General features: G+C 42.5%; 1 protein-coding gene across 3 annotated transcripts in view; it reads right to left on the reverse strand.

Moving 5' to 3' along the window:
* Positions 1–19,897, reverse strand: part of cUnh2orf76 (chromosome Un C2orf76 homolog) — a 30,757-nt gene that overhangs the window by 9,204 nt on the left and 1,656 nt on the right. For all 3 annotated transcript variants that reach the window (XM_083923890.1, XM_083923891.1, XM_083923889.1), the window contains one exon: positions 16,869–16,906. In XM_083923890.1, the coding sequence (XP_083780016.1) occupies positions 16,869–16,906 (38 nt within the window). The remainder of the gene's footprint in view (positions 1–16,868; positions 16,907–19,897) is intronic.

A 19,897-nucleotide genomic window follows, 5' to 3' on the forward strand; every position in this document is an offset into this window, starting at 1 on the left:
TGTTCAATCATGTTATTGTTATTTATGTGCTCGTACATACTATTATCTCATCTCATCTTCAACCGCTTATCCGGGGTCGGGTCGCGGGGGCAGCAGCTTTAGCAGGGGACCCCAAACTTCCCTTTCCCGGACTACATTAACCAGCTCTAACCGGGGATCCCGAGGCATTTCCAGGTCAGTGTGGAGATATAATCTCTCCACCTAGTCCTGGGTTTTCCCCGAGGCCTCCTCCCAGCTGGATGTGCCAGGAACACCTCCCTAGGGAGGCGCCCAGGGGGCATCCTTACTAGATGCCCGAACCACCTCAACTGGCTCCTTTCAACGCAAAGGAGCAGCGGCTCTACCCCGAGTTTCTCACGGATGGCTGAACTTCTCACCCGATCTCTGAGGGAGACTCCAGCCACCCTCCTGAGAAAACCCATTTCGTCAGGCTTTCCAAAAGTACCGACTAGTGAAGTATCATCCGAGGCCTACAAAAGTGATATGCAATAAAATGATAAGATGTACACGTTTTCCACAATCATGAAATTTATGGAAAAGTCATACAATTCCCCAACACCCGAAATAGAACGGTCTCCAACATCCTGAACAGGCGTGGGCAAGGTGTGGGTCCCTGGACGAACTGACTCATTGGCTGGCTGGTCAGGGTGTTGCAGATGAAAATTGGTTATGAGGGTGGGGTCTACAATATGGCGAGCAGGAACCCACGACCTTTCCTCTGGACCGTAACCCTCCCAGTCCACAAGGTACTGGAGACCTCTACCCCGCTGACAAGAGTGATTTAGGCACCACACTGCGTACACCAGGCCTCCATCGACGATATGTGGAGGGGGAGATGGTGGTGCCTGAGGGACCAAGGGGCTGTTGTGAACTGGCTTAACCCTGGATACATGGAAGGTGGGCTGAACTCTCATGAAACACGGGAGCTTCAAACGGACTGCTACTGGACTGACGACTCTCTGGATCGTGAAAGGCCCGATGAACTTAGGTGCCATCTTTCTGGACTCCACTCGAAGAGGTACGTCTCAGGTGGAGAGCCACACTTGCTGTCCTGCTTGGTAGGTAGGTGCAGGTGTACGGCGTCGGTTGGCAGCGGTAGTGTAGCGAAGGAGGGTGAAGCGAGCTTGGAGCCATGTTCTGCGGCAGCGGCGGATGAAGGCTTGGACAGAAGGACAGGAAATCTCCTTCTCATGTGCTGGGAACAGTGGTGGTGGATAGCCGTATACACACTGAAATGGAGAGAGGCCGGTGGCAGAGCAGAGAAGGGAGTAGTGGGCGTATTCAACCCACAGTAGTTGTGATGACCAGGACGAGGGGTTCTGGGAGGCCGTGCACCGTAGGGCAATTTCCAGTTCTTGGTTCATGTGCTCTGTCCATTGCTCTGGGGGTGAAATCCAGAGGACAGACTCGCAGTGGCCCCCAGCAGACCGCAGAACTCCCTCCAAAACACAGACGAGAACTGGGGACCACGATCCAAAACCACATCCACGGGAAGGCCGGGAAGGCCGTGCAGGCGGAATACATGGAGCAGGACCAACTGAGCAGTCTCTTTAGCAGTGGGGAGCTTGGAGAGAGGTATAAAGTGGACCATCTTGCTGAAGGGGTCCACGATGGTCAGGATGACAGTGTGACTGTCAGACTTGGGAAGACCAGAACGAAGTCCAAAGATATGTGGGACCATGGGCGATGAGGAACAGGAAGAGGTTGAAGCAGCCCAGCAGGTGGCCGGCTGGAGGATTTGTGTTGATTGCAAGTGGGACAGGCTTTGACAAATTCCTGGATGTCCTCCTGCAAGGTGGGCCACCAGAAACGTTGGAGAAGGGCATGTCGTGTCTGTTGTACCCCAGGGTGGCAGAAGAGCTTGAAGGAGTGGGCCCATTGTAGCACATCTGACCTCAAGGCTGGAGGGGCAAAAAAAGGCAGTTAGATGGGCAGGAGCTGGGACCCGGCTGTCCTTCTGTGGCTGCTTACACTCTCTCCTCTATGTCCCAGGTCAATGTGGCAACAAGGCAAGACGTAGGTAGGATGGAATCAGGTTTCTCAACAGAATCTTCGGCCCTTCAATCTGGCGGGAAAGAGCATCAGGCTTAACATTGCGGGACCCTGGACGGTAAGAGATGGTGAAGTTGAAACGGGCAAAAAACAGGGATCAGCTGGCCTGGCGAAAATTTTGACTTTTGGCGGAGCGTATATACTCCAAATTCTTGTGATCTGTCCATACAAGAAAAGGATCCATGGCGCCCTCCAACCAATGGCGACACTCTTCTAGGGCCATGTGCCATGTGCCTTCTAAGGCACAGGGATGGAGCTTATGGTCAGTGCCAGAGCGCTGAGACAGGACGGCCCCCACCCCAACATCCGAGGCGTCCACTTCGACCACAAACTGCCGTTCAGAGTCAGGTATCAGGAGGATGGGTGATTAGGTGAACCGATCCTTGAGAATCATGAAGGCTGCTGCAGCTGGAGGTGACCACTGGAAGGGCACTTTGGAGGAGGTCAGGGTGGTGAGAGGGGCTGCCACGGAGCTGTAGTTGCAGATGAAGCAACGGTAAAAGTTTGCAAACCCCAGGAAACGCTGAAGCTGTTTGCGGTTTTCAGGAACAGGCCAGGAAGTGACAGCAGAGACTTTGGCTGGGTCCAAGAAAGACAATGAACAAACATGAAACTCGCACTTCTCTGCTTTCACATACAGGGAATTCTCCAGGAGGCGCTGAAGGACGGACTGGACATGATGAATGTGTTGCTCCTTGGACCGTGACAAGATGAAGATGTCATCGAGATAAACAAAGACATAACGATTGAACATGTCTCTGAGCACATGGTTTATCATTGCCTGGAAGACGGCAGGGGCGTTGGTCAGGCCGAACGGCATTACGAGATACTCATAGTGTCCAGTTTGGGTGTTGAATGCTGTCTTCCACTCATCTCCTTCTCTGATGCGGACGAGATGGTAGGCCAAGGTTGCCTACCATGGTTGCGCAGGTCAAGTTTGGAGAAAATGGTGGCCCCCTGGAGCAGTTCGAAGACAGTGGAGATGAGTGGCAGTGGGTAACGGTTCTTAATGGTGATATCATTCAGTCCTCTGTAGTCAATGCAGGGTCTCAAAGTCCTGTCCTTCTTTTCGACCAAGAAAAAACCCGCTCCAGCAGGAGATGAAGAAGGACGAATGATGCCAGCGGCCATTGAGTCATTGATGTAAGTCTCCATGACTTTTCTCTCGGGCTCAGAGAGAGAGTACAGACGCCCCTTAGGAAGTGAGGTACCAGGCAGGAGATCTATGGCACAGTCATAGGGGCGGTGTGGGGGCAGAGACGTAGCTCTGGCTTTACTGAAGACCTGGCAGAAATCGTAGTACTCAGGTAGCACCCCGGAGAGGTCAGGTGAAGAGCTTGAGCTGGAACTGGAGGAGTGAAATGGAGCTGAGGCATGCTGCAGGCACCTTTGATGACAGGAGGAGCTCCACTCCAGAACGGCCCCAGTGGCCCAGTTGATGTGAGGGTTGTGAAGACGGAGCCATGAATACCCCAGTATGAGAGGAAGACAGGAAGAGCTTAGGATGTGGAACTGGACTGTCTCGTGATGATTACCAGAAAGCAGCAGGTGAACCAGGGAGGTCTGATGCGTGACAGTGCCCAAGATGTGACCATCTAAGGCTCTAGCAGGAACCGGATGAGGCAAAGGAACCCGCTTGAGACCCAGCTGAAGGACCACCTCCTCATTAATGAAACAGGCATTAGCCCTAGAGTCAATGAAGATGGCCAAGGTGTAGGGGCCACCTGGAAGGAGAAGGCGGCCTTGAAACAGAGGTCTCTTGCTTTGGGGAGGTGACTGGGCAGTTGAGCTCACCAGGATCTCCCCAACTACTGGTGAGCTCTGGCTTTTGCTGGAACAGTTGGAGATGTAGCGTCCTGCTGCCCCACAATAGAGGCAAAAATTAGCCTTGCGGCGGTGCTCCCTCTCTTCCAGGAAGAGGGAGGTGCGACCCAACTGCATGGGTTCTGGATCCTCACCCTGCTGATTCAGTGAGGTGGAGTTGGCTGCTGCAGTGCCCCCACGGGAGCGTGGTGGAAAAGAGCATTGGGCCCCCCCTTGACGCTTCTCTTGTCGACGGGTCTGAATGCGTAGGTCAATGCGGATGGCCAAATCAATCACCCCGTCCAAGGTGATGGGGGTGTCATGTGAGACCAGTTCATCCTTAATATAGTCAGCAAAACCATGGAGGAAGGCATCACAGAGAGCAGAACTGTTCCAACTGCTTTTGCTGGCTCTGGTGCGGAAATCGATAGAATAATCTGCCACCGTTCGCTCACCTTGCTTCAGTCCTATCAGTCCTCTTGTTGACTCGGAGCCACAATTCTCGAACCCAAAAACTTTGCGAAGCTCAGCAGCAAACAGGTCAAAGGAAGCTCAGTCTCTCTCTCTCAGCTGTTCCCCACAGACGAGCTCTGCCTGTCAGGTGGTTGATGACAAATGCTACCTTTGCCGGTCCTGTGGCAAAGGTGCGGGGCTGCAGGGCTAACAGAAGAGAGCAGTTGGTGAGAAAGGGGCCACAAGTCTCTCAATCACCGTCGTGACGCTCCGGGGTTCCCACCCGGGGCTCAGGGGCATCTCTGGGCAGTGAAGAGGCTGGTACGTGTGCAGGAGCGGAAGCTTGTTCTCGTGAAGGGGGGGCAGACACAGCAGATGGTGAGAGCTGGGAGAAGCGGGCTGCTAGCTGTTGCATCTGGTCAGGGACAGAAGGCTGGTGGATTTACCGGGCTTAGACGAGAGGTGAAGGTCAGAGGCAAGTCGGGTCGATACCAGGTAAGCAATCCGGGAACAAGTGCTGGAGAATCAGGCATTAGAGCGAAGACAATCTGGAAAAGTGTGAGTGGAGTGAGGCTGCATAAATACTGGCTTGATAGGAGATGGTGAGCAGGTGAGAGCAGCAGATGAAAGCTGTAGCCTGATCAGGGGTGTGGCTGAGCAGCAGAGCAGGGGAGGAGCCGGGCAAAATGTGCCAACTTTGATAGATGTATGGGCCTGCCTATTTTTAAATTACTTAAATATCGTCATGGAAATGGGGTCAAATATTATTTAAAATTCATGGAAAAGTTTTGAAAATTCATTGGGTAAAATGTGTAGTAATCCTAAAATGGAAAAAAAATTCAGTGCTCTCTCTCATGTTATTATGCAGGTACTTCTTCAGCCAATCACACGGCCCTGTGAGGATGACGACACCAAATGCTGCATGACAGGCTTTCTTCGGCAGTTCATTGTTAATGGTAGGTTTACTAAATACATTTGAAAGTGCTATTATGATATAATTTGGCTACTTGTCCGTTTTAAATATTTTATATTAACATTAACATTGTGGGTGGAGTCAAATCAAAATGAGATTCTTTGGTCATTTGATGTGTTCATTATTTAATAATTGTTTCATCTTCTCCATAGCAACACCAACTGAATTGACCAATCTGGTCAAATTCTGGAGCGGATGGGAGATTCTACCACCGAGCCTCTCTTTAGAGGTCGTCATGGGCAGATACCCCACAGCATCCATCTGCTTTGAGACCTTGCGCATCCCAGGGCATTACAATGATTATAAATCCTTTGAAAGTGACATTCATGCCTGTATTTGCTCTTGCCACACAGGATTTGGCCTTGTGTGAGAGACTTATTGACCTGTCTATGTACCTTCCAGACAAGATTTGATCATGTACTTAAAGATATTGATGTAACTTTGTTTGTTGGCTGTTAAAAATGTTGACTGTTATGCAACAAACATGAAAGTTTAAAAAGTTGGCTGAATAGTTATACTTGCCCAGCCCTCCTTACCAGATTGACACACTGATTATGTGATATTTTACCAGATTGACACACTGATTAGGAAATATTGCAAGTTTTTTTGCATTAGATACATCTGAGATTGAAAAAATTCCATGTGTAATCTCTACACTAAAAAACATTCAAAAATTGTTAAAATTAACTTGACTGCTGATTTGATTTTGTCACTGTTACAGTTGGATGGCATAAATGCCTGTTGCAGTATTACAAAACATGTGGTGTACATAAAGTTGCAGGAGGTTTTTGGCAACATTTTCCTTGTAAGCAATAATAAATAAACATGAGTTATATGGACTTGACTGTACTAGTTTCACTGTTACAGCTGAAGTCTTTGCAATATTACAAAACAGATGTCAATGTTCAGCTTTCACATTAAAACAGGTGTGCATTTCCTTTACATATCAAACAAATGAGAACAGAAAATATCTGAAATGTGACGATTGACATAACATTTGAGAGTGTAAAATAGTTTAAAGCGGAATACTTTAGCCAAGTCATTCTGAATCTTTTTAATCTTGTTTTCTTTCTACTCCTGTTTCATTACAGCACACAAATGAAAACAAATGTGTTGGGTTTGATTATGATGTGTTTGGGGGTGGGCACAGCACATGGAAGTGAAGGTATCTTTTGTCAAATAACACAGGATACAAGATCTAATTACAGGGGAAAGGTTCTTGCCGCCAGAAATCAGCTTATCAGTAGAAAACATTTTTCATTAATGGACTAAAATTAGAGATCTTTTCAAGATTTTACTTTGATTTTACTTGTGGCATAGCTGAGGTAATTCCCTTTCTCTCACTCAGTCTTTAATGGCTAGTGATGCCCAACCATTAAGGGTTTCTTCTCGAAATCAATGTTCATATCAAAGCTTTGACAATATTCATTTGGTTTGTGTGAGGCTGGGTTAATGTCCCTGTGTGCATATCTCTATTCAGTTAACAGAGAACGAAATTGCTCACAAAACTGAACAGTGGCTATGTAAACATCACAGCTAAAGGACTGGGATGCAGCTCTTGGGTTAACTGCATCTCCTAAAGATGTCAATTGTTCATCAGTCAGTGGACAATCTGTGTCTGGGACAATGATGCTTAAGTGGTCATCATGGGGAAGTCCACTGTTTTCCCACTCAATATCTGGAATGTCCATTTCCTACAAATAGAACACATTTGAATTCCAGCAGTATTATCTGAATAAACAGTAGGCACATTTTCAAATATGTCCTCTTGGCTTCTAATTTAATTGGTTTAAACATCTGAACCACACTACGTATTAAAATCCCTTTATATTGTACCTCTGTGTTATCTGGCCCAGGAATTGGGTGATGTGCACGTTCCAACACCCAGAGCTGGTTAGGAGTCATCTGGCTCTCACTTCTTATGGGATGATTGTCCCAACCACTGCGAAAAGTATCAAGGTCATCCTGCAGGCGTGGACAAAACACAAAGTGGCAGCAGAGGAGGTGTGTAGCGTTGTCGATGCTGAGGAAGCCCTCTTCTTCAAGGTAGTGGAGAACATTGTAGTAGAGGCTTGTTATAGCTACCCACAAGTCTTTCCACAGCCGCTCAATCCTGGAAAATTAATAAATTGACAAAAACTATTTTAACGTAATAATAAAAAATTACTTCCACTCAACTTCTTGTATCCCCAATGAATTAACAGGAAACATTGAGGTTTCTTTTAAGACAAGCGCACAAAAATATATATATTTTTTTAAATATAGTCCTGATTTGACCTTTCTTTATTCTGTGTGTATGCATAAAATATCTTTAAAATTGTCATTGTATGTCATTACACCCAAATGTGACATTAGTGGGGTGGCAGCTCTTACATAGCAACATCTATTCTGTTAAACAAACCTTTGGTTGTGAACACTCTACCCAGATATAAAGCTGCTCCTTCCAGTGCCACAGACTGTAAACATGAGTCGAGCAACGTCTACGTTTTCCACCCCCTGATCACCACTTACCCTAAGATAGACAAAAACTTTCAAAAACATATATAGTACATGTAATATTGATAACAGTATATTGGTTGGTTATTAAAACAGTGAAACAAGAGTAGTTGGTTATCTGAATCAAACTGAAAAAAAATAATCTTTAAAGCTTAGTTGTGTGGGGTGGTATAGTGTGAGTGGTTAAATAAGTATTCCAATCCTTTACTTAAGTACAAGTACAGCAATGTAAAAGTACTCCATTAAAGTAATGGTCAGCATGAAAATCCTACTACATGTATTATAAGCTTCATATAGTTAAACGTACAGCAGTAAAAGTAGTGGTTTGGTTCCTCTTACTGACCTTTTGCTCAAGGTTCTCTCACATTTTTAGCAATGAATTTTCATACATCATTCATTCAAATTATGTTTTCATAATATCTAAGTCTACTTCCATGAATTCATTAATCGTTTAAAAAAATGTAGGCCTATAAAACAACCATAGGGCACAATAGAAGGTGGTGAGGAGAGGAAAGTGCTTCAGTACAGTACTTGAGTAAATGTATTTAGTTACTTTCTTCAACTGGTTGTACTGTATGGTAAAAAAAAAATTCTAGTAAAAAATAAAAATTTACCCTTTCAGAAGAATATTTCCCAATCGAGAGTGAAGTCTTTCTAACAGATGATTAAGCAGCAGTTCCTAGGAGAGAGAAAAACATGTAATATAATGTAAACTACCAATAGGTAAACAAAATCATTACTGTAAGACCAGTCTATAATCTATAGTAATGATTACTGCATCAAATACTTCTACATCTGAAATTCTGCTGCATTAATTTAAGTAAAACTGAAAGCTGTTCTGTTCGTTTTTACACCAGTTACTGTACTTAAGTAGAAGTATAGATGTTCTTGCATTTCCAGACAATTATCTTTTTGAGCGGTACCGATTCAAGTCACAGTCAATCATTTACATACACAACCTAATCCGTCCTTACATTTCCAACATTACCAACTGAAGTCATGCTCTCACATCCCAGCAGATACTGTGTGTTGCGCTGCGTTTTTTTGCAAATGGGAGTTTTTTTATACAACGTATAAAACAGCCACTTACGGTAATATTTACTTTACAATGCAAAACATGCTCAAAATGAGCTATCACCATGAGGTTGTGACGAGGTTTTACCTGTTTGAACAATGTTTTTATGTTTCATCTTAATCTTCTGTGTGAGTCTCCCATGCTAAAATGCACCTAAATTAAATAAATTAATAGGCTACCACGCAAGCAGTTTCCCCTGTGATATTATTGTGATTGCAAAGGACTACATCTAAACTTACGCATTGACCTGAGCAGCAATGTTCTCCCGCGCCGTCTCCCTCTCTTTTGCTGCTGCAGCAGTGTTACACTTTCGGTGAAAAACGTGTTCAAACTCACTGTATGAGTGCATTAATATTTCCAATTCCAGTGGTAACGTAGCCCTCCTCTTCCCCGTTGCCATGGTGACTCGCCGAATCAGGGCTCCATTGATGCTGTCTTTTTATACTTGCGGCTCTGAGTTTCCTATCTCAGACTAGATCAACTAGACTCAGAGTTTGTTGAACCTGCTTTGTGAAACTGACCTCTGGTGCCGTGTTACTGGAGGCGAAGCCCCCTTGTGTCGCAAATCGGGATAGCACTCCAAACATTAATTTACACAAATAAATAAGGGGTTCTTACAGGGAAATACACATTCAAATTATACCAAATACACTAAATGAAATCACACTATATGACTGCACATTGCTGGGCGACACATTAACATTTGTTATCAAACACCTGTCATTAGTCAAGCATCAATAAAGATATATTATTAGAATACGTTTTTGTAGTTTTACTTTTACTTCCAATACTTAAGTAAATTTAATATCAGTAAATTACTTTTGATACTTAAGTACAATAAGACTATAACTCAAGTTATTTTGTAAAGGGTGACTAATTTCTACCAAATTTATTTTCTGGTAAGATACTTGGGGGATAAAACAAATGTCATCTCATTTAACTTACGCAAAGTTTATGTCCAGTAAAGTCTGTTAATGTACAAATGTCAGTAATTGTCTATTACTGAATCTTACAGAAACAATCCACGCTAATGGCATCAAGAAGAGTTAATACACTCACCGAAGCCCCAAAATTGTGGCACATGGCTAAAGTCCGTCACCATGCTAGTCGACTTCCTGCATTGGTGTCAGGTGACTCCTGCTCGCTCTTGTTGCTTGATGCACGCTCCGGATCTTGAATCTGGAATCGATGGCGCTTCCTTCGGTCCCCAGATGTTGACACTGAATTTCATACATTGAATTTTGTAGCTGAATTTGGCATGCTGAATTTTTGTACGTTGATTTTTGATCGTTGCGTTTTTTAATGTTGAATTCTTTTACGTTGAATTTATGAACATTGAAAAATTAAGAGTTAAATTCAGAGGCAAAAAATAAAAATACATCATTTCAGTGCATAAATATCCAGTGTTTAAAATTCAGTGACTTTTTAATTTCAGAATCTGATGAGACAGATTTACTTCCATATCATGGTCGACGCAAGTACGTGAAAAGAAATGACAATGGCTGACAAGCAGGCACAGACATATGACGGAGTGGACACACTCAACATATACTCTTATGCAGTGATGGAGGTAACACAATAAAGTCCTCGTGGGTGTGATATAGAGTTAACCAGACCACACTATATGCTTTCTATTGCATTCTTATCAAAGAGGTGACGAAGTGTCACAAATATGTTCATGCATACGGTTCTCCTAAATACACCCATGATATAGAAATGTTTAGTTAAAGCATCAGTGGAGGGGTCAGTTTTCTCTTGTGTTATGCCACAGCTGAGCCGAGCTGCAACAATCAGACTGCAGCTTGCAATTGCGCTTATGTATTTTGCCTGAACCATGTTTGTACTCTGCATGTTAGGACTTGAGCTAGAAGCTCCACCAACTGTGACTGTAAAAACTACAGAAATAATGTACTTTAACATTCATCTCAACACAGGGTCATGGTTAGGTTTTGAAGTGAACCTACTTGTGGTTCACTCAATAATGTGTGCTTTTGTTGTAAGCACACCATCATTAGTGTATGTTTAGTCTAGTTACTGTCCTTCATTACAGGCAAACTTGCGAGTCACCCTGAGTCACCCTGTGGCTAATGGTGTGACTGTTCTCGGTTTCACTGGTTTCGTGCGGACAGAGATTTGTCTTGAGTTGAGGCCATGTGGATGGAAAACCTTTTAAGAACGAGGGTGTACACACTTGCCAAGTTGATCTGTGCCATTCTTGTGCGTGATTGTCCCTCCTCCCCACAGCTAAGGCCCAGCCTGCACTCACATTTCTCAAAAGATCCGGATCACGGCTCGATTGCTTCTTGCTTATACGTAATCACCCCTCTGAGTTTTTGTTTTCATTTTCATCTGAACAAATCTGCAGTAAACACTCCTCTGCATCAAACCACTGTGAATCCTTTGGCGGAATCTTTTCAGATGTCCGTTGCTGGAAACAGTCACATATAAAAAGTCCTCAGGGCCACAGTCAATGCTTGTGCTCGTACCTCTCTCAACCGGGCTGCGGCCGGGAAGTGTGCCGTGCTTAAATATAATCAATCCAACTTGACTTAACCGTGGGCGGGGCATGAATGGTAAGCGTGAGTAGACCCTTAAGCTTGTTGAACAGCAGTTCCATACAACTAAGGCACATAAAACAGCAAAGGCACATAAAGCAGCCCAATTGCCTGAATCTCTCATCCTGCAAAATGTCCTGTGGCACAGCTTAGCCTACTGCCCCTTTTTTTGTGATTTAGCTGCCTGTTTTTTATAATTTTAGAAAAAGGATATTTTTGTGTGTTTAATGAAATATTGCCAAAAATCTGTTTTTGGTGTGTTTGAATGTCTTTCTAAATTGTGTATATTTATATGGATAAATCTAACGTCAAGGTAGGAAGTTGTGTTATATGTACCTGAGTTCTGTCTTCAATATCAGTGTTTCCCAGACACCGACAAAAAAACTTAAAAGAATCATGGTGTCTATGTGTTTCTTTTCATGACAGCAGTCAATATAACAACTGAACAATTATCTGAACTGTATATTGAACAAAACATCAGAACATTTCTTTAAAAAACGCAGATATTTTTGTCTGCTTTTCAACATAATTTCCGACACACACTCATTCATTCATATGTGTGTGATACAAAGAGCAGAATTGCAAATGCGTGACCATACAGAGACAGAAATGCCATCCCGTCGTGTAAATTAACAAAACATAAGGTTATTTAGTTTGTTTAATAATAGGACAAGGTACAGTGGAAAGTATTCAGAGCCCCTTAAATTTCTCACTCTGTTATTTTCAGCCATTTGCTAAAATCATTGAAGTTGATTTTTTTCCTCAATATATTCACATCACCGCATTTTTATAGAAAAACACAGAATTGTAGAACTTTTTGCAAATGTATTAAAGAACAAAAAGTGAAATATCACATCCATAAGTATTCAGAGCCTTTGCTCAGCATTGAGAAGAGGCACCTTTAGAGCTAATACAGCCAGGAGTCTTCTTGGGAATGATGCAACAAGTGTTTCACACCTGGATTTGGGGATCCTCTGCCATTCCTCCTGCTCTGAGGCTCAAGAGCTCAAAGGCTCTGAATATTTATGGACATGTGGGCTGCTGTGGCTCAGAGTGAGAGCTGGTCGTCCTCCATTCGAGAGATTGGGAGTTTGATCCTCGGCTCCTCCAGTCCGCATGTCGAAGTGTCCTTGGGCAAGACACTAAACCCTGAATTCCTGGTTAGGAATGGTTGGAATAGATTAGATGGTATGTAGATGTCCACGGCCATCTGTGTGAATGTCTGTGTGAATGGGTGAACGTGACAAGTAGTGTGAAAGCGCCTTGAGTAGTCCATAGACAGAAGAAAAGGCGCTATGCAAGTACATTTACCATTTACCATGTGATATTTCAGGCCCTATGGTAATTGGAATGATAATGATTTTGATTATTAGGGCCCGAGCACCGACCAAGTCGGCAAGGACTCTATTGTAATTGGAATGATTATCATCATCATTATTATTATTATTATTATTATTATTATTATTATTAGGGCATGAGAACTGACAAAGTCGACGAGGACCCTATTGTAACTGGAATGATTGTTTGTGCTTTGTCGTCTCGCAGGTCTCTGCTGATCGTGGTGGTGCCTGCTGCCGTGGTCCTGCATGACGCTTCCTGCTAGTATTATAATCTATAACCTTAGCTGTGCTTGTTTCTACTATTCTGCTGTATTAACTGCCATACCATATAAGTCATATTCAAATTACTATAGATATTATTATAGTTACTGGAAGTGTGTCTGTCTCTGTCTTTGTGTCCGTCTTTCTCTGTCCATCTGTCCGTCTTTTCTCTCTTTCTCTCTCCTTTTCTTCCTCCCCAACCGGTCAAGACAGATGGCCGTCCTCCACAGAGCTGGGTCTGTCTGACGTTCCTGCCTGTAATAGGGAAGGTTTTTCGTTGCCACCGTACTCTACGGGGGAATGTTTATCATAGAGTGTGGTCTTTACCTAGTTTGTAAAGTGTCCTGAGATAACTTTTGTTATGATTTGGCACTATAACTAAAATTTAATTGAATTGAATTATTATTAGGGCACGAGCACTGACAAAGTCGGCGAGGACCCTATTGTAATTGGAATGATGATTATTATTAAAAAAAAAAATGTCTACTCTTAAATCGCATTTTTAAGGGGCCTATACATGTATAACGTTTTTTAAAAACTTTGCACACTGATCAGAAGTGGTGAAAAATTTTATCTTTTATTGGTCTCAGTCTTGTGCTTGGCAAATCAGCTCGATAGCGCTCCCTTGAATATTGCCAAAGTCGAGCCCCTCAATCCGCTTTCATCTACATGTATCAAAATTGGTAGGCATGTGAAGAATGCAGAGACACAAAAAATATCCTCTTGGAGGTATGCCCTAAACACAACAGGAAGTCCGCCATTTTGATTTGAACATGTCATTTTTGTTCATTTGTGAACATGGGACGATGTTGTTTAACGGCACAGCTGTGGCGGCACAGTGAATTTCGATGGAACGGCATGACAAAAGACACCGCTGAAACTGCACACCAAGTGTTTAGAAGACACCCACCCTAAACACGTATGTAGGACAATTTTGAATCGTAGTCATAGCGCCCCCCCTGCTGGCGACAGGAAGTTATATTTTATTTTTTTTGATGTTCTTTTCCTAGCCGGTAGAACACATCCACCTCAAATCCTGCCAGCACAAACTTAAGACCTTCATGATGCTTGATCACGTAGCTTTTGGCTTTTCATCAAATTCTGTTGTCGTGGCGACCATCCTTCGCCGTGGAACAGGAAGTGGTTGCAACTTTAACATACATTGTCCAATGTGACCCAAATTTCTCATGATTCGTAACAGTCCAGGCCTGAACACATCTGCATCTCAATATTTAGTCATAAGCATAGAGCCCCCTACTGGCAACAGGAAAAATGACAAATATCAACCGATTTACATGAAACTTACATTGTGGGTTCTACACCTGATGTAGGAAACATGATGCCTGTTTTGTGTATGTTGGGTAATGGCATGGCAGGCATTTTGTCCCGCCCGCAATAAACAGGAAGACACTCTAACTCTAGCATGAATTGCCCAAACTGAACCACATTTCCCAGAGATGATTAGAGTCGAGGCCTGAGGACAACTACATGCCAATATCGACTAACAGACACAGCGCCATCTACTGGCAAAAGGAAATCAGACTTATATGACATAATTAATCAGATTCAAATGAAATTCTCAATATCTAAAGCACACTGCCGTAAGTGCCGGCGACACGCCACCTCCCTGACATGAAACGATGAAAACTTTTAAGGGGCTCTGAATACTTAAGACATGTTCGATAGGAAAGGTATCCTTAAACTACTTCTGTTGTGGTCTGGCGCTGAAATTGGTTGGAGAGATGTGAGTCTCTAGTCAGAGAACATAAGAGTCATTAGTAACGATAAGCTTGTCGGTGCATGTACAGTTTTTGAAATAAAACACATAAAATGCATGAATGCCTGAGTTATTACTAATATCCAGCATTATATAAGCATTTAAGGACTGTAAATTAAATCTTTTGTTTAAAAGATGCTTGATTTTGTATTAATACAAAAGTAATTATATCCCTTCTTACATTATGACACACACCGAACCATGTTACCTGAACATTCACAGGCAGCTATAGGAGCAATCCAGTTAGCCTATCACTTAGAGCAACTAGTTTGGGACCGGTCTTGATACACCAGTTAACTCGCAAAATAGCATTTGACGTCATTACGCTCAGGTTTTTATTCTCGTTAAAGCTGTTGGATGGAAACTCACTTTCACCAGCTTTGTTTTTTTTTGTTTTTTTTGCAAACTTCAGGTAATTGGTTTGACAAGTAGATGAAAACATAGCTAGTAACTACTGCACCGAGATCGTTGGCAGGAAACGTAGTGAGATGCGCACATTAACAGGAAACATAAATACAGCGTGACTTCACAACAAACAAATTCAAAGTAAATGTCTCTGAACATGAAGAAAAATGAAGAAGAGGCGCTATATAGAAAATAAAATGAACTTGACCTTCAAGGGGTGGGTCGCCCCCCTAATATAATGGTAGGAGAAAAACTGAAAATACACCACTGACTTTAAAGAAATGTTTTGTGGGGATTTTTGATATGTGTATCAACCTGTTGTTGGTGTTGTTGGAAACATTAAGAACGACTGCTCAATTATGACACAATAATTGAGATAAAATTGATTATTGAGCCACATTCCGTTTCACAATAACAGTCTTATTTTGTCAAGAGTTGCTGACTGGAATATGTTGAATATAGTTTACGAAGTGTTGAAAATATGTTGTTTTCAGTAGTTTGTGAGCAAAAAAGTATTGGAGTCAGAATACACAGAAGGACGTTGGAACTTGGCCACCTGTCGCAACTTTATTTATGTAATGTCTTAAAGACAAAAATATTTCACAACACTTGATCTGTGGTGGTGTGTGGCACTGTTGCACTTATAAGTTTATAATTTCTACAGCTGAGAAAGTTTAGTCCCAAATGAAAGGACTGTCTGACGGAAAGGTAAAGCAGTAAAAAATATTCTTAATATAGCAGCCAACCAAACTGAATAGATTAAGGTTTGCCCTTTTTCACGTGTCTAAAATCTGTTTATCTGCTGTCCTGTCCACAGCAGCTTGTATGTCAGGACTCCAGTCTGCCTCGCCAAACTGGCAGCATGCTAACCATCATCTACTGATGGTAACACTGACTATGGAGTGTGAAGTGTTCTGGCTGGAAAAAGGAACATATTCTTGCCCTTTGAACTTTGTAGTAAGATATTTTGTGTTCCCTGCACTCCTGGGAACACAAATTGTGAAACTGTGTAGTAAAAGCATCTTCATCCATCTGCTTTTGAAATCATGTATAGTAGCATATTTACCAAAATTTCATTGTTTATATTTTGTTTGGGTGGCTAGGTTAGGTCATGTTTTTTGTGTCATGTACCATTCATTGTCCACCGTGAAACCTGTCCTGTTAACGGCTTTCAGCTGGCTATATTGAGTAGATCAGATCAGCTTTATGAGACATAAAGTATAATACACAGTTAGAAATATTTATTGATGAGGTTTATCATACTCATTGTTTTTTTTATTTTTCATTGGTGGTTTTTAATAAATCCATCATTCATTACCTACACTGTCATTCTAGTAAAGGAGGGGACGCTTTGATGAACGGCTGAATATTAAATAAGTACCATATGACCACTCTTCAAAAAAGGCTGAACTATCTCTTTAAGGCAGAATTGTGTTGAAGTGTAATCATCAGAGCTGAATTTGCCTAGTTTGAACTCCCAGGTAAGCCAGTCTGAACTTGGCACATTCTGTATTGAGAAAGGCCTTTTGATAAGTGCAGTTTTTAAAAGCTAACCAGTGATATATCATCTTAATGTGTGATATGCCAATATCACTATCTCTATGTGGCTATCTAGGATAATTGGCCTTAGACACACACCAAATGTCTGGCACAGCAGTGTGACACTTGAGATACACACCTTTGAACCATGTGCTTGGTGGATGATCTTCATTGTGTCTGAAAATAGAGAGAATGACATTAGATGCAGAGGATGTTTTTTTGCCAGGTGCCATAGAGTGAACACATACAATTACAACCTTGTTGGATTAGGACACATCTTGATAACCTCTGACACGCTACACTTCATTTCTACATTTCTTTCATTTTGCTGCTTTGAGCTGCTTGTCATTAAAAGATTACTTTACTTACTTACCATGAGATAACTTACTTATTAGAAATATAGGTCTGGGCAATATGACGATTTCTATTGATAACTATATAAAAATGTCTATTACATACAGTGCATCCGGAAAGTATTCACAGCGTTTCACTTTTTCCACATTTTATTACGTTACACCCTTATTCCAAATTGTATTAAATTAATCTCTGTCCTCAAAATTCTACACATAATGACCCATTATGACCACGTGAAAAAGTTTTCTTAAGAGTTTTTAAAATGTATTAAAATTAAAAAACAAATAAATCATATTTACATAAGTATTCACAGCCTTTGCTTAATACTTTGTCGAACCACCTTTGGCCTCTACAGCCTCAAGTCTTTTTGAATATGATGCCACAAGCTTGGCACACCTCTCTTTAGGCAGTTTTGCCCATTCTTCTTTGCAGTACCTCTCAAGCTCTATCAGGTTGGATGGGAGACGTCTGTGCACAGCCATTTTCAGATCTCTCCAGAGATGTTCAATCGGATTCAAGTCTGGGCTCTGGCTGGGCCACTCCAGGACATTCACAGAGTGGTCCTGAAGCCACTCCTTTGAGATCTTGGCTGTGTGCTTGGGGTCGTTGTCCTGCTGAAAAATGAACCGTCGCCCTAGTCTGAGGTCAAGAGCACTCTGGAGCAGGTTTTCATCCAGGATGTCTCTAAACATTGCTGCATTCATCTTTCCCTCTATCCTTACTAGTTCCTGCTGCTGAAAAACATCCCCATAGCATGATGCTGCCACCACCATGCTTGACTGTAGAGATGGTATTGGCCTCGTGATGTGCAGTGCCTGGTTTCCTCCAAACATGACGCCTGGCATTCACACCAAAGAGTTCAATCTTTGTCTCATCAGACCAGATAATTTTGTTTCTCGTGGTCTGTGAGTCCTTCAGGTGCCTTTTGGCAAATTCCAGACGGGCTGCCTTGTGCCTTTTACTAAGGAGTGGCTTTCGCCTGGCCACTCTGCCATACAGGCCTGATTGGTGGATTGCTGCAGAGATGGTTGTCCTTCTGCAAGGTTCTCCTCTCTCCACAGAGGAACGCTGGAGCTCTGACAGAGTGACCATCGGGTTCTTGGTCACTTCCCTGACCAACGCCCTTCTCCCTCGATTGCTCAATTTAGACGGCCGGCCAGCCCAAGGAAGAGTCCTGGTGGTTCCAAACTTCTTCCATTTACGAATGATGGAGGCCACTGTGCTCATTGGGACATTCAAAGCAGCAGATATTTTTCTGTATCTCTCCCCAGATTTGTACCTCGAGACAATTTTGTCTCTGAGGTCTACAGACAATACCTTTGACTTCATGCTTGGTGTTTGCGCTCTGACATGCAGTCAACTGTGGGACCTCAGGTGTGTGCCTTTCCAAATCATGTCCAATCAACTGGATTTACCACAGGTGGACTCCATTTAAGCTGTAGAAACATCTCAAGGATGATCAGTGGAAACAGGATGCACCTGAGCTCAATTTTGAGCTTCATGGTAAAGGCTGTGAATACTTACGTAAATGTGATTTCTTTCGTTTTTTAATTTTTATAAATTTTCAAAACTCTCAAGAAAACTTTTTTCACGTGGTCATAATGGGGCATTATGTGTAGAATTTTGAGGACAGAGATTAATTTAATACAATTTGGAATAAGGGTGTAACGTAATAAAATGTGGAAAAAGTGAAACGCTGTGAATACTATCCGGATGCACTGTTTATTATTCTTCCTCAATGTTGATGAACCAGCAGCTGAACTGCGTTACAGCAATATTTACATAACAATTTACACTCTGATTCTTGCATTAGCCGTTTTACAAATAGAGCCATCTTGGGAATCGCAGAATATGGTGATGTATGGTGGGATTGAATTGGAACAAACCCATCTCGGCCTCCCGTTTTCTACTTCTGACGGCTGTGTGATCACTAAAGACGATCAATTCAAAAACTGTAGGAAAGTATTTATGAGACTGCAATGTTGTTGCCTTAAATAAACAAACCGTGGTGAAGTTAGTTTTAAGTTGGATACTTAGCGGATATTCACTCCGGTCCAGCCGTGACGTACTATGGTTCACCCAGAGTTAGCAGCAGGAGGAGGGTTAGCTCACCTCCCAGAGCCTCACACTGAATCACTGGAAACTGATGATTTATCTGTTGAATATCAAATTTATAACTAACTTCACCGCGGCCTCAAACACTGCTACAGAGAATTTGGTTGCCCTTTGCTTTGTAGTATGCTGGGGCTTTTTGGGCTACACCAGTAGAATATGAACAAGGAGAGAATCAGAAGCTAGAGAAGTTAGATGCATCATTTTCCTCCCAGATCCTGATACCCTCAAGTATGGTTGTGAAGACAGACCAACAAACTATCCACATCTGTCACACAGTAGTATAGAAACATACTTTGACAAAAGTAAGTGATCATAATGTTATCAGTTGTAAGTGATCATTATGTAATCAGTAGTATAATAACTGTTTGCTGCACTTGCTAGCTGTCTGGTCATCAATAAGTAGGCTACTTGGACATTTTTTATTTATTACCCAATACATTTTAGCCTTCTGCAATGTCTGAAAATAGCCTAGTAATCACTGCCAACTAAATCTAAGGTTATATATGTATTTACACTTACTCGGATTTTAACCAGCGATGATCGATGCACATGTACACTGCACACTGATATGCTGCTCCACCCATTCTTAATTAATCGATATCAACTCTATATTTCAAGTTGCAGAGAAGTCGATGGACCGAGCACCAATGGACGTCGGCCCTATTGAAATTGCTAGAATTATTATTATTATGCTTATAT

Source organism: Echiichthys vipera (assembly GCF_963691815.1).
Source record: "Echiichthys vipera genome assembly, chromosome: 12".
Lineage (NCBI taxonomy): Eukaryota > Metazoa > Chordata > Actinopteri > Perciformes > Trachinidae > Echiichthys > Echiichthys vipera.